The 22,704-nt window shown below is 52.7% G+C and overlaps 1 protein-coding gene across 6 annotated transcripts in view; it reads left to right on the forward strand.

The window, feature by feature from the left end:
- Window positions 1-1,509: 1,509 nt before the first annotated feature.
- The window catches only part of PCBD2 (pterin-4 alpha-carbinolamine dehydratase 2), a 53,556-nt gene continuing 32,361 nt past the window's right edge, over window positions 1,510-22,704 (forward strand). The window contains exons 1-4 of one of the 6 annotated variants that reach the window (XM_070076111.1): window positions 2,052-2,557; window positions 3,230-3,287; window positions 4,111-4,242; window positions 8,474-8,656. In XM_070076111.1, the coding sequence (XP_069932212.1) occupies window positions 2,460-2,557; window positions 3,230-3,287; window positions 4,111-4,242; window positions 8,474-8,656 (471 nt within the window). In that variant the 5' untranslated portion in view covers window positions 2,052-2,459. Of the gene's footprint in view, window positions 1,942-2,041; window positions 2,558-3,229; window positions 3,288-4,110; window positions 4,243-8,473; window positions 8,657-22,704 lie in introns of those variants that run through there. The other 5 variants (XM_017341067.3, XM_070076113.1, XM_070076112.1 and 2 more) reach the window with 5 other exon arrangements.

The raw sequence follows: 22,704 nt of genomic DNA on the forward strand, positions 1-22,704 counted from the left end.
TTACTTTAAACAATTTATTTATTGGAAAGGCAGAGTTGGTGGGGGAAGACACAGAGATTGTCCATCTCCTGGTTCACTCCCAAATGGCCACAACTACCAGGGTTAGGCCAGGCTGAAGCCAGGAGTTAGGAGCTTCATCTGATCTCCCACTTGAGTGCAGGGGCCCAAGGACTTGGGCCCCCTTCTGCTGCTTTCCCAGGCACATCAGCAGGGAGATGGATCAGAAGACGAGCAACTGGAATATGAACCATCAAATGGGATGCTGGCAATGCAGGTGGCAGCTTTACCTTCATGTCACAACACTGGTCTCTAGTATTTACTTTTTTTTTTTTTAAGGATTTATTTATTTATTTGAAAGAGTTACACAGAGAAGCAGAGGAAGAGAGAATTCTTGCATCTGCTAGTTCACTCCCCAGTTGGCCGTAACAGTCGGAGCTGCGCTGATCCAAAGCTAGGAGCCAGGAGTTCCTGGTCTCCTACGTGGGTGCAGGGGCCCCAGCACTTGGGCCATCTTTCTCCACTGCTCCCCCAGCCCATAGCAGAGATCTGGATCAGAAGTGGAGCAGCGGAGACTTGAATCGGTGCCCACATGGGATGCCAGGACGGCAGGTGGTGGTTCCACCCGCTATGCCACAGCACTGGCCCCAAGTATTCACATTAATAAGCAAATATGAAGAGTATTTTTCATGACCATAAAACACCCTATGTAAACACTGGTGATGCAGCTTGTAATTCCACCCCGGCCTGTCTTCCAGCATCAGGCAAAAGAAACCGTGTCTTGGATAAATGCCTCAGACCAGGGGCATCTGACCAGGGTCCTGAGTGATTCCTCCCCCAGGTTTGCTTTTGAAATACCTGACATCTTGTTACATGGGTAAAAGGCAAAGTAGGTAGGCCAGGCCAGAAGTCCATGAATTTTAGGCTATTTTGTGGCAAACGGCTTTATTTTTACCAAGTCTATATGAGATACATAACTGCTAATAACCAGTAAGTTGAATTTATATGGGCTGTCTCTGGATATTTAAACTTTTCCTATATCCTCTTTTTAAGGTGCTTATATTAATTTGCTTAAGCGATTCAGTGAAAAAAAAAAAATACAGGGGAACCTACTAAAAACTACAATATACGGGTGAATTTCAGTGTGTCAACTACATCTCGAAAAAAGAAGAGAAAAGGTATTAAAAACAGCTACACACATACATAAGTGAGAAAGAACACCTCCCTAAAAAGGATTCCAGAGAAAATCTGCAAACCTGGCCACACCTGTTCTCTGGGGTCTGTGCAGGTGCGGCGCTCCATGCTTTTCAGAGCGCAGGCGAGCCAGCCGAGCAGGGGCTCACGCGCCAGTGTGCTCAGGGGTCCGGCGGCTACGCCCTCACCACTGAGCACAGTTGGGGTTCGAATCCACGGCTTTCCGTAGGGGTCGCCGCCCTCGCCAGTACCGAATTAACCGCAGCGCGACGGTCCCCGCGCACCTGTCGCTCATCCCCGCAGGCCCCGGCCCTCCCGAGCCTCCCGCCGGCGCGCACCGCCCCGCACGAGACTGAGTCAAGGCCCAGGCCCGAGGAGCCCGACCGGAGGGCGGCCCCGTGCCTCGGGCGACCAGCGCCGCCGCACACCCCCAGCCGCCGGGCTGCGGGGCCAACTCGCTCGGCGTCCATTGAAGCTCCTGGGGGCCTTCGGGGCCTGGGCCGCACCTGGGCCTGCGCGGCGGGTCCTGCCGTGCGGGCGGCCACGCTCGCGGCTGCTTGCTGTGTGCGGAGCCCTCGGCTCCCGGCGGCGCGCGCGGGGAGGAGTCGCGGCGGCCGGCGCAGAGCCCGGACAGGCAGCGCGCCGGACAGCCCTCGGCGGGAGGCCATGGCGGCGGCCCTCCGGGCGCGGGGGGCGACGCGGCGCTTGCTGGCGGCGCTGTGGCGCCGGAGCCCGAGCCTCGCGGCCATGGTGAGTGCCCAGCGGCCGCGCGTGCGGGAGGAGCGCGCGGCCCGGCGCCGCGGGCTGAGGGGCGGCAGCGGCCGGGCCGACCCTGAGGGGGGCTGGGCCTTCCGGCTCGGGACCCGGCACCTGCCCGACGCGCGCGTCGGGACTCAAGGCGCGCCCGCAGCATCTGTCACGTGGTCCTCGGCCGAAACTTTCTGCCGCGGTCTCCGGAAACAAACGAGCACGCATTCTGTTTAGAGGGAAGGTGGTGGGGACGCTGCGAGGGGCACCCGAGGGGCTCCGTGACCCGCGGGCCGGCGCGCTCGCGCCAGCGGCTTCTCAGTGGTCCGGGAGTTGCCTAGCCTCTCAGCGGCTCAGTGATCTACTGAGGGGCGGCACCTGGATTTCTGCTTCCCTCTGGCGAGGGGCGTCGGCCGCCTGTCCTGGTTGGCCGCGCAGCACCACCTGGTGGACCAGTGCAGCATTCTACTCGCCCGCGCGTTCCCTCGGTTGCTCCATTGGGCGCTGCGGGAGGAACAGAAATGGACCATAGCGAAGTCCACGGCGCGACTGGAGTGCTGTCACCTAGGCGTGTCTCAGGGCATACCTCTGCCCAGGGTGCTGGCGACCAGGTGCAATGGTGATGTCTTGGGAAGGCAGCAGTGAGCCCATGGGGTCCGGTGGTTGTCACGTGCCTGGCTGCGTGCCTTCACATTCAGGGCTCTTTATAAAGATTTTTATTGTATTTATTTGGAAGGCAGAGTTGCAGAGAGAGGGGGGCGGGGGAGACAGATCTGACATCTGCTGGTTCACTCACCAATTGGCCGCAACAACTAGGGCTGGGCCACACCATCACCAGGAGCCAGGAGCCTTTTCCATGTCTCCCACGTGGGTGCAGGGGCCCAAGCACTTGAGCCGTCTTCCCCTGCTTTCCCAGGCCATCGACAAGGAGCTGGATTCGAAGAGGAGCAGTGGAGGCTGAAACTTGAGCCCAGCAGGGATGCTGGCGCTGCAGCACAGTGCCGCAGCGCTGGCCCCTCTTATGGTTCTTGTTTTATTTTTATTTTTTTTTTGGCAGTGGGCACAGTTTATTCCACTTCCTGCAGACTCTGACCCACTCGTTTGGTTCTTAAGGGTGCATTGTTTTTCATAATAATCCTTTACGTGTTTTAAGTAACAAACATTCTCATTTTCCCTTTTGTCAGTTTTGGGGAAAGGTAGGTGACGTAGCAAGGAGGAGAAGCTAGAAAAGTGGTTCTTCAGCACCCTCTTTCCTTTTCATGGAATAAACTTGTGTCGGTATCCGTGACAGGTGCGTGGGATCCTGGAGCGGCAGAGTGCAGAGCCTGGAGAACCCTGCTCAGCCCCAGGTCTAGGAGTTTGCGTTTTCTGGGCGGTGGTTTCTCTCTCACCTGAGCCTGTGGTGGGCCTGCAGGCGGATGAGGCAGGGGGTCTTGGCTGGCGCTGATGCTGGGATGCGAACCCAGATTCCTGAGTTCTGGTGGAGAGTTCTCCGCTCGCTGGCTGTGATGTTTAGAAACAGAGTGGCTGAAGACGTGTGGTCCCGCTAAGCAGCAGAGCCTGGGATTGGGATGTTGTCACCAGGGAGGAGGGACAGGCTGGACCGGGCACAGGAGGGCTTCGGACTGGACAGTGCCCTGGCCAGCCTGTGCTAGGAGCGTGTCGCGAACTCACTCGGTCAGGGAACGGACTTGGAGCCTGTGGCTCAGGGGCTCTGTGGCCCCCCGGTAGTTATTATATAGAGTCCCGTGTAGGTGGGACTGATTTTCATCATACATGAAAAGGAACAGGAATCCCGCATGGTGAAAGCCCGTGTCAATGGGCAGCACAGGCTACCGAGGTGGTCTGTGCCCATGCAGAGAGCAGCGGACGGGGGTTTGGAGCCCCGGGTGCATTCCTGGTCCGCTTGTACTCTTAACCACCAGGGAAGCTGAGTTGTGAAGTGAGAGGTAGCAGTGTGGAACTGGGGACCCTGTATCATGGAGGCCATGTGTTCCATGCGGAGCTGACCTTGGTTTTGTCCATCTTTCGAGAACAGTGGGGTGAAAAATGGTTGGAATTTGTTACCCTGGGACCTTATTCTGCATCTTGCGTTAAGGTGAAGAGCTACAAGTTCAGCTGAGTTCAAGTAAACCTCTGTGCTCTCAGAAGTGCGATGTGTTTTCTTGGCAGTCGGCGGATGCTCAGTGGCTGACGGCGGAGGAGAGGAGAGAAGCTGTGCTTGACCTCAAAGCAGCAGGATGGGCGGAACTAAGCGAGAGAGATGCCATCTACAAAGAGTTCTCCTTCAAAAACTTTAATCAGGTACTTACTGTGAATGCTTGCTAGTTACTTGGCTCTTTTTTGTTAGCCTAGGCTGTAACCCGCTCTGACTTTGCTGGCTGTCTGGTCCCACGTGGACCAGGATCCCAGCTCCCTCCCTCCCCTGGGAACTCAGTGACTGCTGACTTCCTGGGTGACAGTCGTTGCTACTTTGCTTAGTGGTTTGAGCGTCGAATTCTGAAGCCACCGTTTCTTTGATTGGGTGTTCATGAGGATATTTCGTGTCTGAGAATTTTGAATAACGCTTGAAGAGGGTGCGAGAGCTTTGTTGTTTATGCGAAGGGGCCTCGAGTGAAACTGGGAAACGCACACCCGTGGGAGCATGTGCTTCCCTCTCCCTGTGCCCTTGTGAAGTTTCCCTTCTTCCTGTGGCTGTGTTTCTGCCACTCAGCCGTCTCCCAAGCTGTTGCCATCCCCCCAGCCCAGGCTTTTCGTAAAACTCGTCCTTCCTCTTGGAGAGTCAGCCTCGGCAAGGTAGCTTCCACGTGGGCCGCGCCCCGCTTACAAAGTCATCTCCCGTGACTGCCCTTTGGGTCTTGCCCCGCTGCGCCTATAGCAGGGAACTGACTCTGACCGTTTCGTGTTTGTTCAGTTAGTTCAGTAATCCTTTGGACAGATTTATTGTTTTTATTTATATTAGGTGTCAGCTTCTAGAAGTCAGAGACCGTGTTTGCTTAAATAACTCTCTTTTGTACCCAACACGGTTCTGGGTACAAACAGGCATTTGATAAATGCAGACATTGATGACAGTGTTTGCTCACTTCTAGAAGGGTGTGTGAGCAGCAGAATTGCACCAGTGAAGCCCTCGCTGTGTTTTCCTAGCGAGTGCCGTTGGCTCCACTGAGCCGCTGCCCTGTTCTGTTCTCCGTCCATCTGGCGGCCAGCTTCTGCTGAGTCCCGGCTCCGGGGGAAACCTGGGCCAGGCAGACTGCCTGTCCCTGCTGCCCCACGTGCTCGACAGCTCTTGTCAGGGGCTTAGCACTCTGTGGCTGGTGGCAGGGAATCCCATTGGTACAGTAAGCTTGTGCATAAGCTCTAGGTAGCATTTTCCAAGCTTATTAAAATTCTTACATGCGTACAGCTTGACTTCTTTAAGCCTGGGCTAATTTATTGGGCTTGAACATGTGGCTTAAAGTACTTGAGTGGTGCTGCCTCGGGCTCTGCCCATGAGTCAGTCCCCCAGCACCACGCCGCCCTGTGCTCGGGTGGCTGATGCATTGTCATGCTCCTCACCAAGACGTCTTCCTTCGCTTCACCCAGTGTTAGGAGAAAGAGGCAGATGACAAGAGCTTCGGCTGGTGTCCGGGGAGGTGTTCAGAGAGCCAGCCTTGAGCATATACCCTGGGGTCTGTTTGGTTTTTAGCCTGGCTCCTGTGACTTCTGCACGTACAGTGTCCACTGGTGTCGTGACCACTGTCAGGGCCCTGCGGCCACAGACAACCAGAGCCAGGTCCCCAGCTGGCTAAGCTGGGCGCCGTGCTCCCTGCAGGGAGGGAGCGTGCACGGCCTGGCGGAGCCGCAGAGCGTCCCAGGGAGGGAGAGGAGGTTGGGAAGATTCGTTAGGGCTGGGGCTGGCGCCAGTGACTTTGAGAGATTTTAAGGAATCGGGACTTAGTTCCAGATTGGATGCTGTCAGGCAGTGGGTAGCTGTGTGACTCAGCGTTTCAGTTGAGCGTGGGGCGGGGCAGGGCTGCAGCTGGGAGCAGAGGATGGGGCAGTGAGTCGCCCAGCAGCTGGGAGAGGGTGTGGGTCGGGCAGCGACCTTTCTCCGTGTCCTGTTTGTGTCGCAGCCACCGCAGTCACAGAGGGCCTTTGTCTGACACGGGACCACGCCAGCTCCCACGTGCGGGGAGCTGCTTTTCTCGGGCTCGCGAGCCGTGACCCTCTGGCACTGAGCGACCCTCACACATCTTTCATCTCGGACAGAAAAACCATTGTTTTTTGTTGTAACAGCAACATAAAATAGGATGATATGAATAAAATAACTTCCCACTGCTACTGCTTTTTTCTTGGTTCTTTCTCTGTAGGTCTAGTTTTCTCAGTGTGGCAATTGTACACGCAGTTAAATTGGTAAAATATGGGTTTAATGTTTACCATACATGTTTATTATTCATTGATTCAACAAACTTTCATTAAGCATTTTTTCTGTGCCAGAAACTATTCTAAGCACATGGAGCTCCCGTTTTCCTGGCGAAGATGGCGGTCAGCTTGTGAATAGCTGTTGTGGTTTCCGGTGGGGATGAGTGCCGTGCAGGAGGATGAAGTGGGGTGCTGGGGTGGAGAGCGATCGGGGGTGGGGCATGGCTTAAGGTGGGATGGGCTGGAAAGGCCTCTGTGGGAAGGGGACGCCCGAGGCCCCCCGTAACATGGAAGGGCTCAGTGTGTGAGGTCTGGGGGAAGAGCCTTCTGGGTGGAGAGGCCAGCAGGTGCAGGGTTTCTGAAGCCCATGGCCTTGGTAGGACTGGGCAGAAGCCAGAGGCCAGTGTTGCAGAATGGAAGGACGGAGGGGAGGGGTAGGAGCACGGGGCCTTGTTGGCGTGGTATGAAATTTGTATCTTACTCTGTAAAGCAGGGGTGGGGAACATCTGGTCCCATGGGCCAAATAAGGCCTAGTCTGGTCCTGCCAAGGCGACCCACCGCAGATGGGACTTGGAATTCAGTAAATCTATAGCAGGCTGTAAGTTTTAAGTTGGTTGTATGGTGTGGCCCGTGAATGATCTTGTAAATATCCAAATGGCCTTTGGTGGGGAAGGTTCCCCGCCTGCTGTGAAGTGAAGCTGTTGGAGGATTTCGGTTAGGAACGTGTTGTTATTTGCTTCTGTTCTAAAAGATCACCCTCACTCTGCCGGGAGGGGGGCGGGGAGCCGCCCGGCCCTGTAAGAGCTTGCTGCAGTGGCCTGGGCCGGGGTTGACAGGAGGTGCTGGAGCTGGCAGAGGAGGTGAGGAGAAATGGAAGATGTCTCATGTAGTTTCAAGATAAGACAGAGACTTGCTGATGCGTTGTTGTGTACAAGGAGAGGGACAAGGATGACCCCACTGTTTTGTTTCAAGCTGAAGGGTGAAGATGCCATTGGTTCCAGGTACTGAGCTGGGAAAGACCCCGTGGGGTGGGAGAGTATTTTGGCCGTGTCAGGTCTGAGATCCCGGGTTAGCAGGTGCATCCAAGAGGGGGCACTGGTGAGGGAGCACAGTCCTGGCTGGGCAAGAGAGGACAGGGTACAGATGGCAGGGGCGGTGCAGGAGAGGTTTGGTCACCGTGACGGGAAAGGCAGTGGAGTGTGAGCCGAGATGGAGGTAGACTGCTACGCGCATCCCGGGAAGAAGAGCGAATTCTCTTACCGCTCCTAGTTGTTCAGTGATGTCCATGATGAGAGCAAGGAAGGGCGGGAGGGAGGAGCAGAGCGTTAGAGGTCAGGGGCTGGAGACCGAGTGGGATTGTCGCCTTGGCTACTAAGATAACTGTCTTGAGGGAGATGTGGCTGCTTGCGGAGCTGTTGGTGTCAGTACAGATTTGTGGTCAAAGGTTTCAAGTGAAGGTGCGTGTGTTGTCCGGCCGTGGTCGAGGGGCAGAGGCTGCCAGTGGTGCAGGCAGGCTTAATAGGGCTGTGCTTCGGCCAGATGAGTGCAGGGAGGAACAGAGGGTGAAGGGAACAAGGGTGTGTGTGCCAGGAAGGGGCTCAAACGTGGTCCTGGGCCTTAGGGGATGTGCAGCTGTGACGGTGAAAAGCTGCTTGATCTTTTTGGGAGACGTTTGGCAATGCCTGTTGACTTTTAAAATCCACACACCTGCTGTCCTAACCTGGACACTTATTTTCTAGATACAGCCCTCCGTGTATGCAAATTAGATGTGCGTGGATGTCCATCATTGCCCTTTGTGCCTACAGTGGTTTATTAGGAGCAGGCACTTCCATGTACAGGTGGCACCATGGTCAGATCACACCCGCTGTGCTCCACAAGCTTGGGCAGCAACACCTTTCTTGGCCTTGGCTCTGCAAACTCTGGGAGCCACGGCCAGACCAGGGTTCCTGTCCGTTCCATGCGTCCCATGCTGGGTGCTACCATGTGTTTTTCCTAAAAAATGACTTATTCAAAAGACAGAGTTACAGAGAGAGGGAAAGACAGAGAGAGAGGGAGAGATCTTCCATCTGCTGGTTCACTCCCCAAATGGCTGCAGTGGCCAAAGCCAGGAACCTCTTCTATGTCTCCCATGTAGGTGCAGAGTCCCAAGGACTTGAGCCATCTTGCACTGCTTTCCCAGGTGTATCAGCAGAGACCTGGATCAGAAGTGGAACAGCCTGGACTCAAGCTGGTGTCCAGATGGATTGCTGGCGCTGCAGGCAGAGGCTTAACCTATCACAACACATCGCTGGCTTCCCCCCAACCCTGGCCTGCTTTTGTAAATAAGGTTTTTTTTTTTTTTTTTTTTTTTTTAAGGTTTATTTATTTGTTTGAAAGGCAGAGTTAGAGAGAGAGAGAGAGAGAGAGAGAGAGAGAGAGGGAGGTCTTCTGTCTGCTGGTTTACTCCCCAGATGGCTGCAACTGCCGGAGCTGTGCTGATCTGAAACCAGGAGCCAGGAGCTTCTTGCAGGTCTCCCACGTGGGTGCAGGGGCCCAAAGACTTGAGGCATTTTCTACTGCTTTCCCAGGCCATAGCAGAGAGCTGGATCAAAAGTGGAGCAGCCGAGATTTAAACCAGTGACCATATGGAATGCCGGCACTGCAGGCAGTGGCTTTACCTGCTACGCCACAGTGCCGGCCCCTGTAAATAGGTTTTATAATGATAGATATTCTTTGCTGATGGGTTTCCATGTCTTCTTTGGCATTATGGTGGTTATGCCACAATGCCGACCCCTATTGTGCGCTTTTTAACTCTTACTGGAGGAAGGGGTATAAAAACATTCTGCTTCATTTTCTATCCCTCATAGTGTTCATTTTATTGCAGTAAGAGACTTAGGAGTACGGTTGCCCTCAGGGTTTGGGTGTAACTATTTATTTATTTATTTATTTATTTATTTATTTATTTTGACAGGCAGAGTGGATAGTGAGAGAGAGAGACAGAGAGAAAGGTCTTCCTTTTACCGTTGGTTCACTCTCCAATGGCCGCCACGGCTGGCGCACCACGCTGATCCGAAGGCAGGAGCCAGGTGCTTCTCCTGGTCTCCCATGGGGTGCAGGGCCCAAACACCTGGGCCATCCTCCACTGCCTTCCCAGGCCACAGCAGAGAGCTGGCCTGGAAGAGGGGCAACCAGGACAGAATCCGGTGCCCCGACTGGGACTAGAACCCAGTGTGCCGGTGCCGCAAGGCAGAGGATTAGCCTAGTGAGCCGCGGCGCCGGCCTGGGTGTAACTTTTTAAAAAATGATTTGCTTACGTAGTGTGTGCAGTGGCGTCACAGCTTTATTTCAGTCTTTATTACTGTGAAAATGTGACTACATTTTAGGAACAGTTGCAGTGACCCTGGAGGAAAAACCGATTTCTCAAAGCTTCGTGTCATTCTAGGTTTTCCCTGTAGTAGCAAATAGGCCGCAAAATGCATCTGAGCATCTTTTCTCTCAGAGGCTTTCTTCTAAGATACAGTCAGTTGCAAATATTCCAAATTTGTTTGATAGCTCTGGTGGTTAGAAATATTTGGAGATAGGGGCCAGTGTTGTGGCATAGCAGGTTAAGCCTCCACCTGCAATGCTGGCATCCCATATGGGTGCTGGTTCGAGACACGGCTGCTCCACTTCTGATCCAGTTCCCTGCTAGTGCCCCTGGGAAACCAGTGGAGGATGGCTCAAGTCTTTGGGCCCCTGCACACACGTGGGAAACCTGGAAGAATCTCCTGGCTCCTGGTTTTGGCCTGGCCCAGCCCTAACCATTGTGGGAGTAAACTGGTAGATGGAACATCTCTGTCTGTCTCTTTAAGAATATTAAAAAAAAAAGATTTATTTATGAATTTTGAACGTGAGATTCCCCTGGGGCATTGTGCACAGGTGTGCGGTTGCCCTGGGTTGGTGGGCAGTTCCACGGTGACAGTGAGGCTCTGTGAGCAGACAGTGTGCGAGTTCCAGGGCTTGATGCTGGGACTTTACGCATTGGGAGTGCTTGGGCTCAGACTGGGTGGGGGTGGTGGCATTTGTGCGGAAGGAGGGAGAGGTCTGCAAGTGAACTCATTCCTAGGTTTGCAAGCTGCAGGGTGTGCACTTTGAAAGAGGGAGATGCCTGTTGGAAATGCGTGTGCAGGTATTCCGTCAAGGTGCATTTGGTCACACGTTGTCATGTCTGGGGGTCAATGGGAAGCTTAGAAAATCAAGATGTTTGAGCTTTAGAAGGAGGTGCGGAAGACGAGGCTGTGGAGCCCAGGAAACAGCTGCTCCGGATGCCAGCAGGTGGAGCCCTCCAAGGCGGGAGCCCAGAACGGCCCAGCAGCAACGCAGCCCCCCTGGGAGAACTGTCTCCGTCCCTTCACTGCTGGGTACCTGGGGCTGTCGTCCCTGCTCAGTGTGGAAACCAGGAGCAGGCGTGTGACGTGGGGCCTGAAGGTTCTAGGTGATAGAAGGAGTTTCTCACTGGTGATGGGGGCTGCATCCTCAAGAAAGGGACCGTGCTGCCATCCCTGCGTTCCCGGAGGAGGCGCTCCCGTGCCTTGCCCAGCAGAGCACCCAGTCGTGTTGCCCTGGATCATGCCCACAGCTGGTGCTCAGCTGGCTTATTCATTTTTTTGTTTCAAGATTTATTTATTTATTTGAAAGGCAGAGTTAGAGGGAGACACAGAAAAAATCTTCCATTCTGTGGTTCATTTCCAAATGGCTGCAAGGGCCAGAGTTGGGCCAGGCTGAAGCTGGGAACTCAGAACTCCATCTGAGTCTCCCAAGTGGGTGCAGGGACCCAACTACTTGGACTATTCTGTGCTGCTTTCCCAGGCACGTTAGCAGGGAGCTGGGTCAGAAGTTGTGTAGCTGGGACTCAAAGCAGTGTTTATGTGGCATGCTGGTGTTGCAGGGGATGGCCTAACCTGCTGCACCACAAAATCAGCCCCACTCAGCTGGTTTTGACTTTCAAAAAACGGCACCTTCTGGGACTGACATGGTGGCATAACGGATTAAGCCACTGCCTGCAATGCTGGCATCCCACATGGGTTCCTGTTAAACCCCTGGGTGCTCATTCCAGGTCCTTGCTCATGTGCCTGGGAAGTCTGTGGAAGATAGCCCAAGTCCTTGGGCCCTTGTACCCATGTGGGAGCAGCAGATTAAGATCCTGGCTCCTGGTTCCTGGCTCCCGCACTTGCAGCCATTCAGTGAGTGAACGAGTGAGTGGAAGATCTCTCTCTCTCTACCTTTCCCTGTCTCTCTCTCTAACTCTGCCTTTCAAATAAATAAAATAGATCTTTGGAAAAAAATGGCACCTTCATGTAGTCAGTCTAGTGTCTTGTCAAAGTTTAGGAACTTTTGCTTGGCAAAGTCCAAGCTCATTTGTTCTCTGCTGTGTCCATCTCATTCACATTTTGGTTGTTGTGACTGCTGCTGTTGGAAGCCCTCTGGAGCTGGAATGGGGATGGAGGAGGGGCAGTTCCATGCATCTGGCCTCCGTAGCACCATGTGTGACTTGGGGGTTTGCGGAATGCTTCTCTTGGTGTGCCCGGAGAGACTGCTGCTGCAGAACAGTTGAAAGTTAACCGATACGGACGGACTTTACAAAAATGTTTGGTTGAGGAGTCTGACTTTGGGCTTCTGGTTGACATTGGAAGCACTTACTGGAGTCAGAGGCGTGGTGACATAGGAAGAGGAGAGCTGTTGGCCAGAGTCTCTAGGGTCCTTTGCAAGGGCAGTGGTGGCCGTCTCAGCAGCTGTCATCGCAGATGGTTAGTCGAGCTTTGTTTTTTTTTGTTTGTTGTTGTTGTTGTTGTTGTTGTTGTGCATAACATAGTTATGTATCAGTAATGCATCTGTTGAAAGATTAACTATTTTATAAAATAGTTAAATTGTTTTAAAAATGTTTGGGGGCTGGTGCTGTGGTGTAATAGGTAAAGCTGCTGCCTTTAGTGCTGGCATCCCATATGGGTGCTGGCTCTAGTCCTGGCTGCTCTGCTTCTGATCCAGCGCTCTGCTATGGTCTGGAACAGCAGTGGAGGACGGCCCAAGTCCTTGGGCCCCTGGACCCGCATTGGAGACCTGGAGGAAGTGCCTGTCTCCTGGCTTCAGATCGGCACAGCTCCGGCTATTGTAGCCAATTGGGAAGTGAACTAGCGGATGGAAGATCTCTCTGTCTCTGTCTCTGTCTCTCTCTCTCTCTCTGCCTCTGCCTCTCCTTCTCTCTCTGTGTAACTCTGGCTTTCAAATCAATCAATCAATCTTTAAACAAATGTTTGCCAGTTTCTTTTTGCATTTTATTATTTTTATTTATTTGAAGGGGTTATAGGGAGAGAGAGCGAGTGAGCGAGCTTCTGTCTGCTGGTTCGCTCTCCAGATGGCCTCAATGGTGGAGGCTGGGACAGGTTGAAGCCAAGAGCTTCTTCTGGGTGTCTCACATGGGTGGCAGGGACCCAAGTGCTTGGTTCATCTGCCTCTGCTTTTCCCAGGCCATTAGCAGAGAGCTGGATCAAAAGTGGAGCAGCTGGGGTTTGAACTGGTGTCCATATGGGATGCCAGTGTCATAGGCGGTGGCTTTTCCTGCTGTGCTACAATGCTGCCGCATTTATTTATTTTTTTGGGAAGAAGAAAGAGACAGATAGACAGACAGAGGGAAAACTCCCATCTGTTAGTCCACTCCCCAATGCCTCCCTGAAGCCAGTTTAGGTCTTTTAGTTTAGGTCTTTGCCATCTGTGGTAGGAACTCAAGCACTCATGCCATCACTGCTGCCTCCCAGGGTGCACATTAGCAGGACGCTGGAATCAGAAGCAGATCTGGGACTTGAACCCAGCACACTGTTATGGGATGCAGGCATTCCAAGCCATTTTTTTAAAAAAATGTGTAAGGTTTAGGTATTTATTTGAAAGGTGGAGTTGCAGAGAGAAGGGGAGAGAGAGAGAGAGATCTTCCATCCATGGATTTCCTTCCCAAATGGCTGCAGCAGCCTAGGCTGGGGCAGGCTGAAACCAGGGTCCTGGAGCTCCATTTGGGTCTCTTACGTGGGCGGCAGGAGCCCAAGTACTGGAAGCATCTGCTGCTGCCTCCTCTGGGGCATGACTAGGGAGCTGAATCAGACCCCGAGCAGCTGGGACTTGAGCTGGCACTCAACAGGGATGCCCGCGTCACAGGCAGCGGCTTAACTTGCTTTGCCATGACCCTGGCCCTGCCAAAGCACATTCCTAACCCTAACCGCCAAGCCAGGCGCCCACCCCCATCTGAGCTGTTCTCAAAGAAGCCATTTTGCCTGCTGAGGTGGGAAGCACCCCCAGAGAGGATGTTCCTAATGGTGGGCATTGTATAGGTCAGAAAGTGTCGTTTTGCCTCTGAAGGATAGACTTAGTTTGTGGGTCTGGGGCCAGGTGCAGAGAAAACGTGTGTGGCTGTCACACATGATAGCTTGGGTTTGAGTCACGCCCACTGAGGGCTTTGTAACCGTAGTGGACTGGAACTCTGAGAAAGGGTGCTCGTATTTTAGCAAAGGTTCGCTCACAGTTGAGGCGTGAAGGCGCATGTCTGTGTGGGGTCGTGTGGGTGCTCACTTCGGAGTCCCGGGGAGCCCTGGGCAGGGCTGTGTGGGTGCTGTCAGGTGGTGGCTTGAGCTTGGGTCTCAGTGTCCATGAAGGTGGGGAAATGCGAGGCTAAAGTGTTATCACTGAGCGTCTTGCTTCACTGTTTGTGTCGTGTAATAGGTGCGGACCCAACACATGTTGCGGAAGCACGTGCAGCAGATAGTCAAGAAATGCGAAACAGGTGTCACCAGTGCGAGTGCGAGTGCGCGCGGCGGCGTGCAAACACTGCGGTCATTATGCCGTCCTTTAATAAAAATGGACTTTTAACTGCATCAGTTTTTCTTAGTCATGTAGTAAATCTTCTGTTTACAGAACTTAGCCCCAGTATTTTGTAAAAGTCAAACAGCCAAGAAATATCATTTCCTCAACAGTCTTTGTCTTGCCTTTTTACAGATGGCGTAAAATCAGGTGTGTAAAAAAATAAAAAGGCATTTTGGGCTGACGTGAAAGGTATTTCAGATTTATGCTTTGCAGATGATATTGGTATGATTAATGCATTCATTGCTTTTTTTATTGCTTTTCACAGATAATGTACATGATGCATGGAAAATGTTGTGGTTTAAATCTTTGCCAGGTTTAGACTGTGAATATCAACAGATGTTATCATATAAGTACTATAATTATTATAAAATAAAAAATTTGTCATGAAATGCATTGACATAAATTTCATTTATGTAAATTGCTCTCATTAGTATAAAACCTTAGTGTAGCTGTTAGAGTTTGTGAAGCACTTTAGATGAGATTAACTTGGTATAAAGTGGTCACAAATGGGTTGCTTTAAATTTAACTGACAAGAAAATAACACTCAAGAGTTAGAGAAAATTACCGAGGCGTTCGTTCTCAGCCTGCCTTGCTGGTGCCCCTTAAATAGGCTGAAGATGAATTAATAATAATGGACTGCTGGTTCAATACCGGCGGAAAATAATTGAAAGGAGACCTTCAATAATAACTTAGAAGTGTTGCAGTCTTGCTTTTGCCCATTCTGGTTCTGTTTTTCTTTGGTAGCCTGCCCACTGCTCCAGCGTGGCCATTATCAGCGGTGTTGGGGTTGCTCAGTGAGTTTGGTTGGCAGGATTTGGGTGCTGTAGGCTGTGACACTGACATGTGATTCACATGTTTCGGAGCATGGATGTCACGTGGCCGTGTCATCTGCTTGACCCTCAGCAGCACATACAGCCTTGCGTGGCTGGGCGGTGGCCAATGGCTGTGGGCCCTCCAGGGACTTCAGGCCCACAGTGCAGACAGGTGAGTGAGGGTCTTCTTCCCTGGCTCCGACTGTTCTCCTTTTCCTGCATCCTCTTCTCTGTGCAGCAGGTGATAATTTACTATCATCTAGTCCTTCCGGTCTGTGTTGGAATGGGGCATTTTTAAAAGAAAAATTAATTCATTTGTGAGGCAGGCAGAGAGTGAGAGAGAGGGAGAGAGAGAGAGAAAGATGGAGACAGAGCCCTCCTCTGCTGGCTCATTCCCCACATGCTGTCAGAGACTGGGACTGAGCTGGTCTGAAGCTGGGAGCTGCCGGCTCAGTCCCAGTCCCTCAGCTGGGTGGTGGGAGCCCAATTACTTGTGCCTTCCCTGCTGCCTCCCAGGCCTGCCATCAGCAGGCAGCTGTGGAGAAAAGCCGCAGCTGGGTGTAGACCCGCTCCCAGGTCTACAAATAGATGAGCTCCCGCCTAGCATGGGGCGTTCTGCCTCGTCCACTAGATTTTACAGGACCCTGAACCAGACTGGGATCATGGAATTGTTTGTGGCCACGCTGGGTCAAGTCGCAGGTAGTAGGCTGCAGACTCACATCCCTGGTTCCTGTAGCAGCATTTCTAGATCCTGTTGTGATCTAGAAAAAGAAGGGACTTTTTTTTTTCCCCAGGAGAGATCTTATTTTTCCTTATGTGGGTTTCATCGTGCTCCTCTAAGGCGGTGAATATTTACCAAGCTGTGCTTGTTGGGGAATAACCCAGGTATCAGTCTTGAGCAGTCAGAGGTTGTTTAATTGTATTGTTGGAATCAATCCTATCAAAACAGCAAGTGCCAATAATGCATCTGCTTGCTGTGTGCTCTCAGCCAGCTGGGTGAGACGGTAGCCTTCTGCAGTATCCTTCATCAGCCTGGTTTTAGATGCCCTTTCCTGCCATTGTAGCCCTGGTTGTGCATGTGTACCAGAGGCCTGGAGCAGCCCCGGTCGGCCTGGTCCAGGAGCCGCAGGGTCTGGCTCTGTGGAGCTCAGTGCGTGCAGTGAGGCACTTGAGTTGGCAACCGTAGAGTGGCTTGTACCTCCCTGGGCCCAGGTCGCAAACAGGAGGGTGGAACAGAAGTGGTGCCCAGTGTCTGTGTGGAGAGGGACAGAGGGAGAGAGAGAGGGAGAGGGAGAGAGAGAGGGAGAGAGAGAGATCTTCCATCTGCTGGTTCACTCCCCAAATGGACACAATGGCTGGGCTGAGCCAGGCTGAAGCCAGGAGCCAGGAGTTTCTTGTGGGTCTTCTAGATGGGTGCAGGGGACCAAGCACTTGGGCCATCTTCTGCTGTTTTCTCAGGTGCATTAGCATGGAGCTGGGTTGGAAGTGGGGTAGCTGGACTTGAACTGGCGCCCATATGGGCGGCTGCTGCTGCAGGTGGTGGCTTAACCTTCTGTGCCACAGTGGCGGCTCCACGGTGGTTGACTCAGACTGCCACATCAGTGAGCAGTAAGTTGGGAAGCACTAGTGGGCTGAGCGGAGTGCTCTCCAGGATGGCTGCTGGGGGAGGGGAGCCTTGAGTTGGTCCTTGAAGACCCGGCAGGTTTCTGTGAAGGAGGGAGCCGAGGGAGAGGTGAGCGGGGGGCGTTGGTCAGGGAGAGGAAGAAAGAGGGCACATCTAGTTTTCCTTGTGTTGGGGGAAATAAGGACCCTGATTTGTGCTCCGCAAGCTGGACTGCGATTGGCTGAGGGTGGGGCAGTCCTTGTGGTGGACTCCTCCAGGTTTACCATTTTTTTTTAAAATTAATTTATTTATTTGAAAGGCAGAGTTACAGAGAGGCAGAGACAGAGAGAGATAGAAGCCTTCCATCTGCTGGTTCTCTCCCCAAATGGCTGCAATGGCTGGAGCTGGGCCAATCTGAAGCCAGGCGCTTCTTCCATGTCTCCCACTTGTGTGCAGGGGTCCAAGGATGTGGGCCATCTACTGCTTTCCCAGGCCATAGCAAGGAGCTGGATCAGAAGTGGAGCAACCAGGACTCGAACCGGAACCTACATGGGATGCTGGCGATGTAGGCAGTGCCTTTATCTGGTATGCCACAATGCTGGTCTCCAGGTTTAGCATGTTAAAAGAAACATTCTTTATGGCAGGCATGATCTAGCGCAGTGGATTAAGCCAGTGCTGCTTGGGCCGCCCTGCATCCTCTATCAGTTCAAGTCCTAGCTGCTCCACTGCTGAACCAGCTTCCTGCTAATGCACCCTGGGAGGGAGCAAGGATGGCTCAAGGACTTGAGACCCAGCCACCCATGTGGGAGACCCAGATTGAGTTCTGAGATTCTGCCTTTGGCCTGGCCCAGTCCTGGCTGTCGTGGGCATTTGGGGAGTTAACCAGTAGCTAGAAGCTCTCTCTTTCTCTGCCTTTCAGATAGATGAAAAGAAACAAGTGAACTTTTTTTAAAAGAAGAAAATTCCAAAGGCATATTACGTTAGTTAAGTTTGAGCTAAGCAGAATAAAAACTGATTCATGAGAGAGGCCGTTCCCAGCCAGATTAGGTTCTTAGAACTTCTACCAGCAACACGGTCAGATAGTGTTTGTAAGAAGGCAGAAGCAAGACACAGAACACCCTTAATTGGCTTCAGTCTGAGCCTCCAGTCAGTTGGTTACAGGTTAATGAGTTACTGTTTGCATCTAATCAGTTAACTGGGTACAGAGTCGTCTGTGACCAGCCACAGCTTGGTTTCTACAGTTAAACTCCATATTGGTTTGGTTTGTGGGGTCCAGGGCAAATCCTTGGCCTCCTCCAAAGAATTGTTGACACAGTGTTTCCCAGGGTTGGAGCTTCCTGAAAGAAAACTCCCATCGTTCTGTCTTCCCTTCAGCTTGTTTGTCCCAGCAGCAGCACTCAGACCTGACTCTGGAGAGTGATCTCAGTTGTCAGTCACCCAGAACCGGTCCAGGCCTCTAGCGTCTCTCACCAGGACTGTGCTGCTGGTCTGGGTGCACTGCCTTCCTCCTAGAGTTGTGCTAGGAGCTTACTGACACCTGTCACCTGTAGGCTCTCCTGTCTCCACTGGCTGCTTGTTGTGGCCAAGTTGGTCTCTGCTCATAAAAGCCCAGCGCCTTCCTCTGTGTCGTCCAAGGTGCCCATCATCTTACCAGAGGGTCTCTGGAACCGCCTGTCAGTGCTTCCTCTGCGCCTCTGCAAGGAGCCCCTTTGCTCAGATAATGGAACTGCCAGGCGCCTGAGAGGCTTCCTGGTCATCCCTTCACAGGAGAAGTGGGTAAGCCATGGCCTGGACAGCACCTTGGCCGAGGCTCCCCCATCGATGGCCGTGCTGGAGCAACCGCGACATCTTCCTTCCTTTCTCCCATCCCCCAGCCCTGCCCTCGTCTAGCCACATCCTATCCATTTGCAGAGTGTTTTCGCATCTTTGACAATAGTAAACCATTACTGAGCACTTACTGTGAACCAGACAGTCTGTGGGATGCTGAGTGAGTAAACATACAAGTTCTGTTCCCATCTTCATCGAACGCAGAGTAAAGAAAAGTGAATTTCTTTTATTTAAATATTTATTTACTAATTTGAGAGGCAGAGTTATAGACAGTAAGAGGGAGATTCTGAGAGAAAGGTCTTCCATCTGCTGGTTCACTCCCCAAATGGCCACAACTACTGGAGCTCGGCCAATCTGAAGCCAGGAGCCAGGAGCTTCTTCCAGGTTTCCCATGCAGGTGCAAGAGCCCAAGGACTTGGGCCATGCCCAGCTGCTTTTCCAGGTGCATTAGCAGGGAGCTGGATTGGAAGTGGGGAGCTGGGACTCGAACTGACACCCATATGTGGTGCCCACACTTAACCTACTATGCCGTAGCGCCAGCCCCAGAAAAGTGAATTTTTAACCATAGGCTATGAGTAGTGCTATGAACGGTCCTAACAGCTGGTGTTTGCTGAACACTTAAACTGTGGGGCAGGTACATAAAACCTGGTGGAGTAAATAGTGTTTTCTTCATGTTACAGACGAGGAAACTGAGGCCTATACTGAGAGACTGGCTGACACATCTTGAGGCAGCACGGACGGAGACGGTGTGGGTGCTGGGAGATCCGGTTCTGTTTGAGGAGTGTGGTAGGGAAGGCCTCAGTACTCAAGCAGCGAACTGATGCATTTGAAAAAAGTCATTCTGCGGATGTAGAGGCTGGAGTGGGGGGAACAGCCTGAAAGGAGGCTGTTGAATTCATCCAGGCGAGACATGCTCTGGGGTGGACACAGCAGGAGAGAGTGGGCTGGAGCTGCCTCAGGGGAGAAGCAGAGAAGCACAAGTGCGGTGGGCAGAGCTGTGTTGAGGAGTCGGCCTGATCAAAAGCCGGTGGTGGCACATGGAACTCTCAGAGAAAATGCAGATGTGAAGAAAAGGGCCAGGTTCCTCTGATTTGGGAAGGTGGCGGTGGGAGCCAAGGAGGAGAAGCAGAGGGTGTTAAGAATGGCAGGCAGGGGCCGGTATGGCTCACTTGGTTAATCCTCTGCTTGTGGCGCTGGCATCCCATATGGGCACCGGGTTCTAGTCCCGGTTGCTCCTCTTCCAGTCCAGCTCTCTGTTGCGGCCTGGGAGGGCAGTGGAGGATGGCCCAGGTGCTTGGGCCCTGCACCCTCATGGGAAACCAGGAAGAAGCTCCTGGCTTCAGATGGGCACAGTGCCAGCCGTAGTGGCCATTTGGGGAGTGAACCAACGGAAGGAAGACCTTTCTCTCTGTCTCTCTCAGTCTAACTCTGCCTGTCAAGTTAAAAAAAAAAAAAAAAAAAAAAAAAAAAAAGAATGGCAGGCAGTTCTCAGCCTGGAGGGACCGGGCGGTTGGAAGGGACCTTTACTGAGCTGTGGAAGTGTGGGGGAGGAGCGGGATTGGCCGTAGCCCTCGAGGTTTCTGGTGTAGACACAGTGTGACCTGCTGTGAGACATGGACAGAGTGACTTGAAGAAGGTAGGTTTATGTCTGAGTCAGGAACTCCCAGCCGGGGTTGCAGGTTACTGGGAAGTCTTACGTATATAAAGGAAAAAGCCCAAGTAGTAGATGAGCTCGCTCAGATGCAGACTACAGAGGCTGTGTAGGGCTTGGACAGAAGAGGAGCTGGCAGAAGACAGCCGAGCGATAGGAGGGGAGGCAGGAGGATAATGTTCGCAAGGATGCAAGGGCGAGTTCTGTGGAGACACCACGTAAGGGGAGGACCCAGGGCTGCTGCTGGAGCAAGCAGCTGGGCTGTGGGTGAGCACAGCAGGGTGCTTCTGTGGGGTGGGCAGGGGCGCAGGCCAGCCTGGAGGGGGGAGGCGCCGTGCTCCTGTGCTTCATGCAGATCCCCTGGCTTGTCTGTTCTTTCCTTCTGGAATTCGATCCTTGAGTTACCTGATTCTGGGGGTTTGTTCAGCCTGGTTTTGATCTTGAACCTGTGCATCTTAGAGCTTTGATATTGAAATTGTGAATGACAGAGTCAGAAAGGAGACGGTGACTAGGCCTGGGGGTGAAGTGGTTTGCCTAGGGTGACAGTCCAGTGGCAGAGTTAGAGGAAGTGCGGTTGAGGTCGTGCAGTGGGGTCCTGCGTGTCTCTCCAGCTAAGGTCTGAGGTGCCTTGGGCCAGCCATACGTGGCCCCCCCACCCCAGGTCTCAGTCCTGCGTTACGTTGCTTGTTTTGAACACACGGGATCCCATAATCTGGTTCACTGTGGGCCATGTCCTTAGCCGCAGGGGAATTCGATGTTTTCCACCTTTTTGTCTCCAGCAGGCTTTTATCTAAATCCACTTTCACCAGGGACCTTTCTCTCCTGCGCCTCTGTACTCCTGGACACCTGTGGTTCCTAGTTGTGCTCAGTGTCGCTGGCTGCTCAGTTGCTGTGATGGGGGGTGAGAAGGCTGATCTTCACTGGAGAGCACTGCTGGGTGTGCCCTTGTACTGCCCGTGCTTTTGAAAGCCGTGGAAGGACGTGGCTGCCTGTGGCCTGCAGTGTTGAGCGACTGAGGCTGGAGCTCGCTCAGGATGGTGGCACCATGGCCTCAGCCACCCACAGCCACAGTCTGCTGTGAATACTGCTGTCCTGAGGGCCCATGGCAGCTGCTCCAGGTCCCCACAATGCACTGCCCAGGAGCTGCCACAGGCCTGCTCACCTGCTAGCCTCCAGACGTGGATTTGTGTTTCCAGACAGCTCTTTTAATCAGACCCTTATTTTCCTTTCTTGTGTCTATGACCATACAAAAGTTATACATAGATTAGATATATTTTTAGGAGTTAGTTTTGGAAATTTTGATGTAAAATACTGCTTTAAGATCATCCTGTGTAGTGGTAACTCTTTTTTTTTTTTTTAAGATTTATTAATTTTACTTGAAAGTCACAGTTACTCAGAGGAGAGGCAGAGAGAGAGAGAGAGAGAGAGAGAGAGAGAAAGAGAAAGTCTTCCATCTGCTGGTTCACTTCCCAGTTGGCTGCAGTGGCCAGAGCTGTGCCAATCCGAAGCCAGGATCCAGGAGCTTCTTCCTGGTCTCCCACGCGGGTGCAGGGGCCCAAGGACTTGGGCCATCCTCCACTGCTTTCCCAGGCCATAGCAGAGAGCTGTATGGGAAGTGGAGCAGCCGGGACTAGAACTGGTGCCCATATGGGATGCGGGCGCTTCAGGCCAGAGTGTTAACCTTCTGCACCACAGTGCCGGCCCCAGTGGTCACTATTTATGTCGCATCCTTGACTTCAAAGACAGCTGTGCTGGCTGTCTCTGTGGCAGTTTGGAGAATCCCAGAGTTACTGTATGCACTGCTGAGTGTCTCACTGTAGTTGCTCATTGCTAGGTGATCTCTGAAGTGACACAGGTTGTTGTATGATAATTGCCCAGCTGCCTCGTAAGGTCAGGTGTTGTCCCCATTTTCCAAATGGTGGAAAACTTGGGGAAGTTAACTGCTCAGACTTAGAGGAGGTGGGTGATGGGGCTCTCATTCCAACCCTAGGCATCAGTCTGTGTGCGTGTGTATGTGTATATATGCACACACATCAAAGATTTATGTATTTATTTGAAAGGCAAGTGACCGAGAAGGAAAGTCAGAGAGAGACTGAGACATCTTCCGTCCTCTGGTTCATCCCCCAGATGGCCACAACAGCCCGGGCTGGGCCAGACTGAAGCCAGGAGCTTCTTCCCAGTCTTCCACATGGATAGCAAGGGCCCAAGCACTTGGACTGTCTTCCACTGCTTTTCTCTGGCCATTAGTAGGGAGCTGGATCAGAAGTGGAGCAGCTGGGACATGAACCAGTTTCCATATGGGATGCTAGCATTTCAGGTGGTGGCATTACCCGCTGTGCCACAACACCCCCCCACTTTTTTAATATTTATTTTTTATTTATTTGAAAGAATGACAAAGAGAGGGGTGTGAGAGAGAGGGGGGTGAGAAAGGGGAGAGAGAGAGAGAGAGAGAGAGAGCGAGCAAGCATTCTTTTCTATCTGCTGGTTCATTCCCTTAAGTCCCTTAAAGGCTACAAAGGCTGTGGCCAGGCCAGGCTCAAGTCAGGAGACAGGAACTCCACCCTGGCCTCCCAGGTGGGTGACAGGGGCCTGAGCACCTGAGCCATCCT

Source organism: Oryctolagus cuniculus, chromosome 6 (assembly GCF_964237555.1).
Source record: "Oryctolagus cuniculus chromosome 6, mOryCun1.1, whole genome shotgun sequence".
Classification (NCBI taxonomy): Eukaryota; Metazoa; Chordata; class Mammalia; order Lagomorpha; family Leporidae; genus Oryctolagus; species Oryctolagus cuniculus.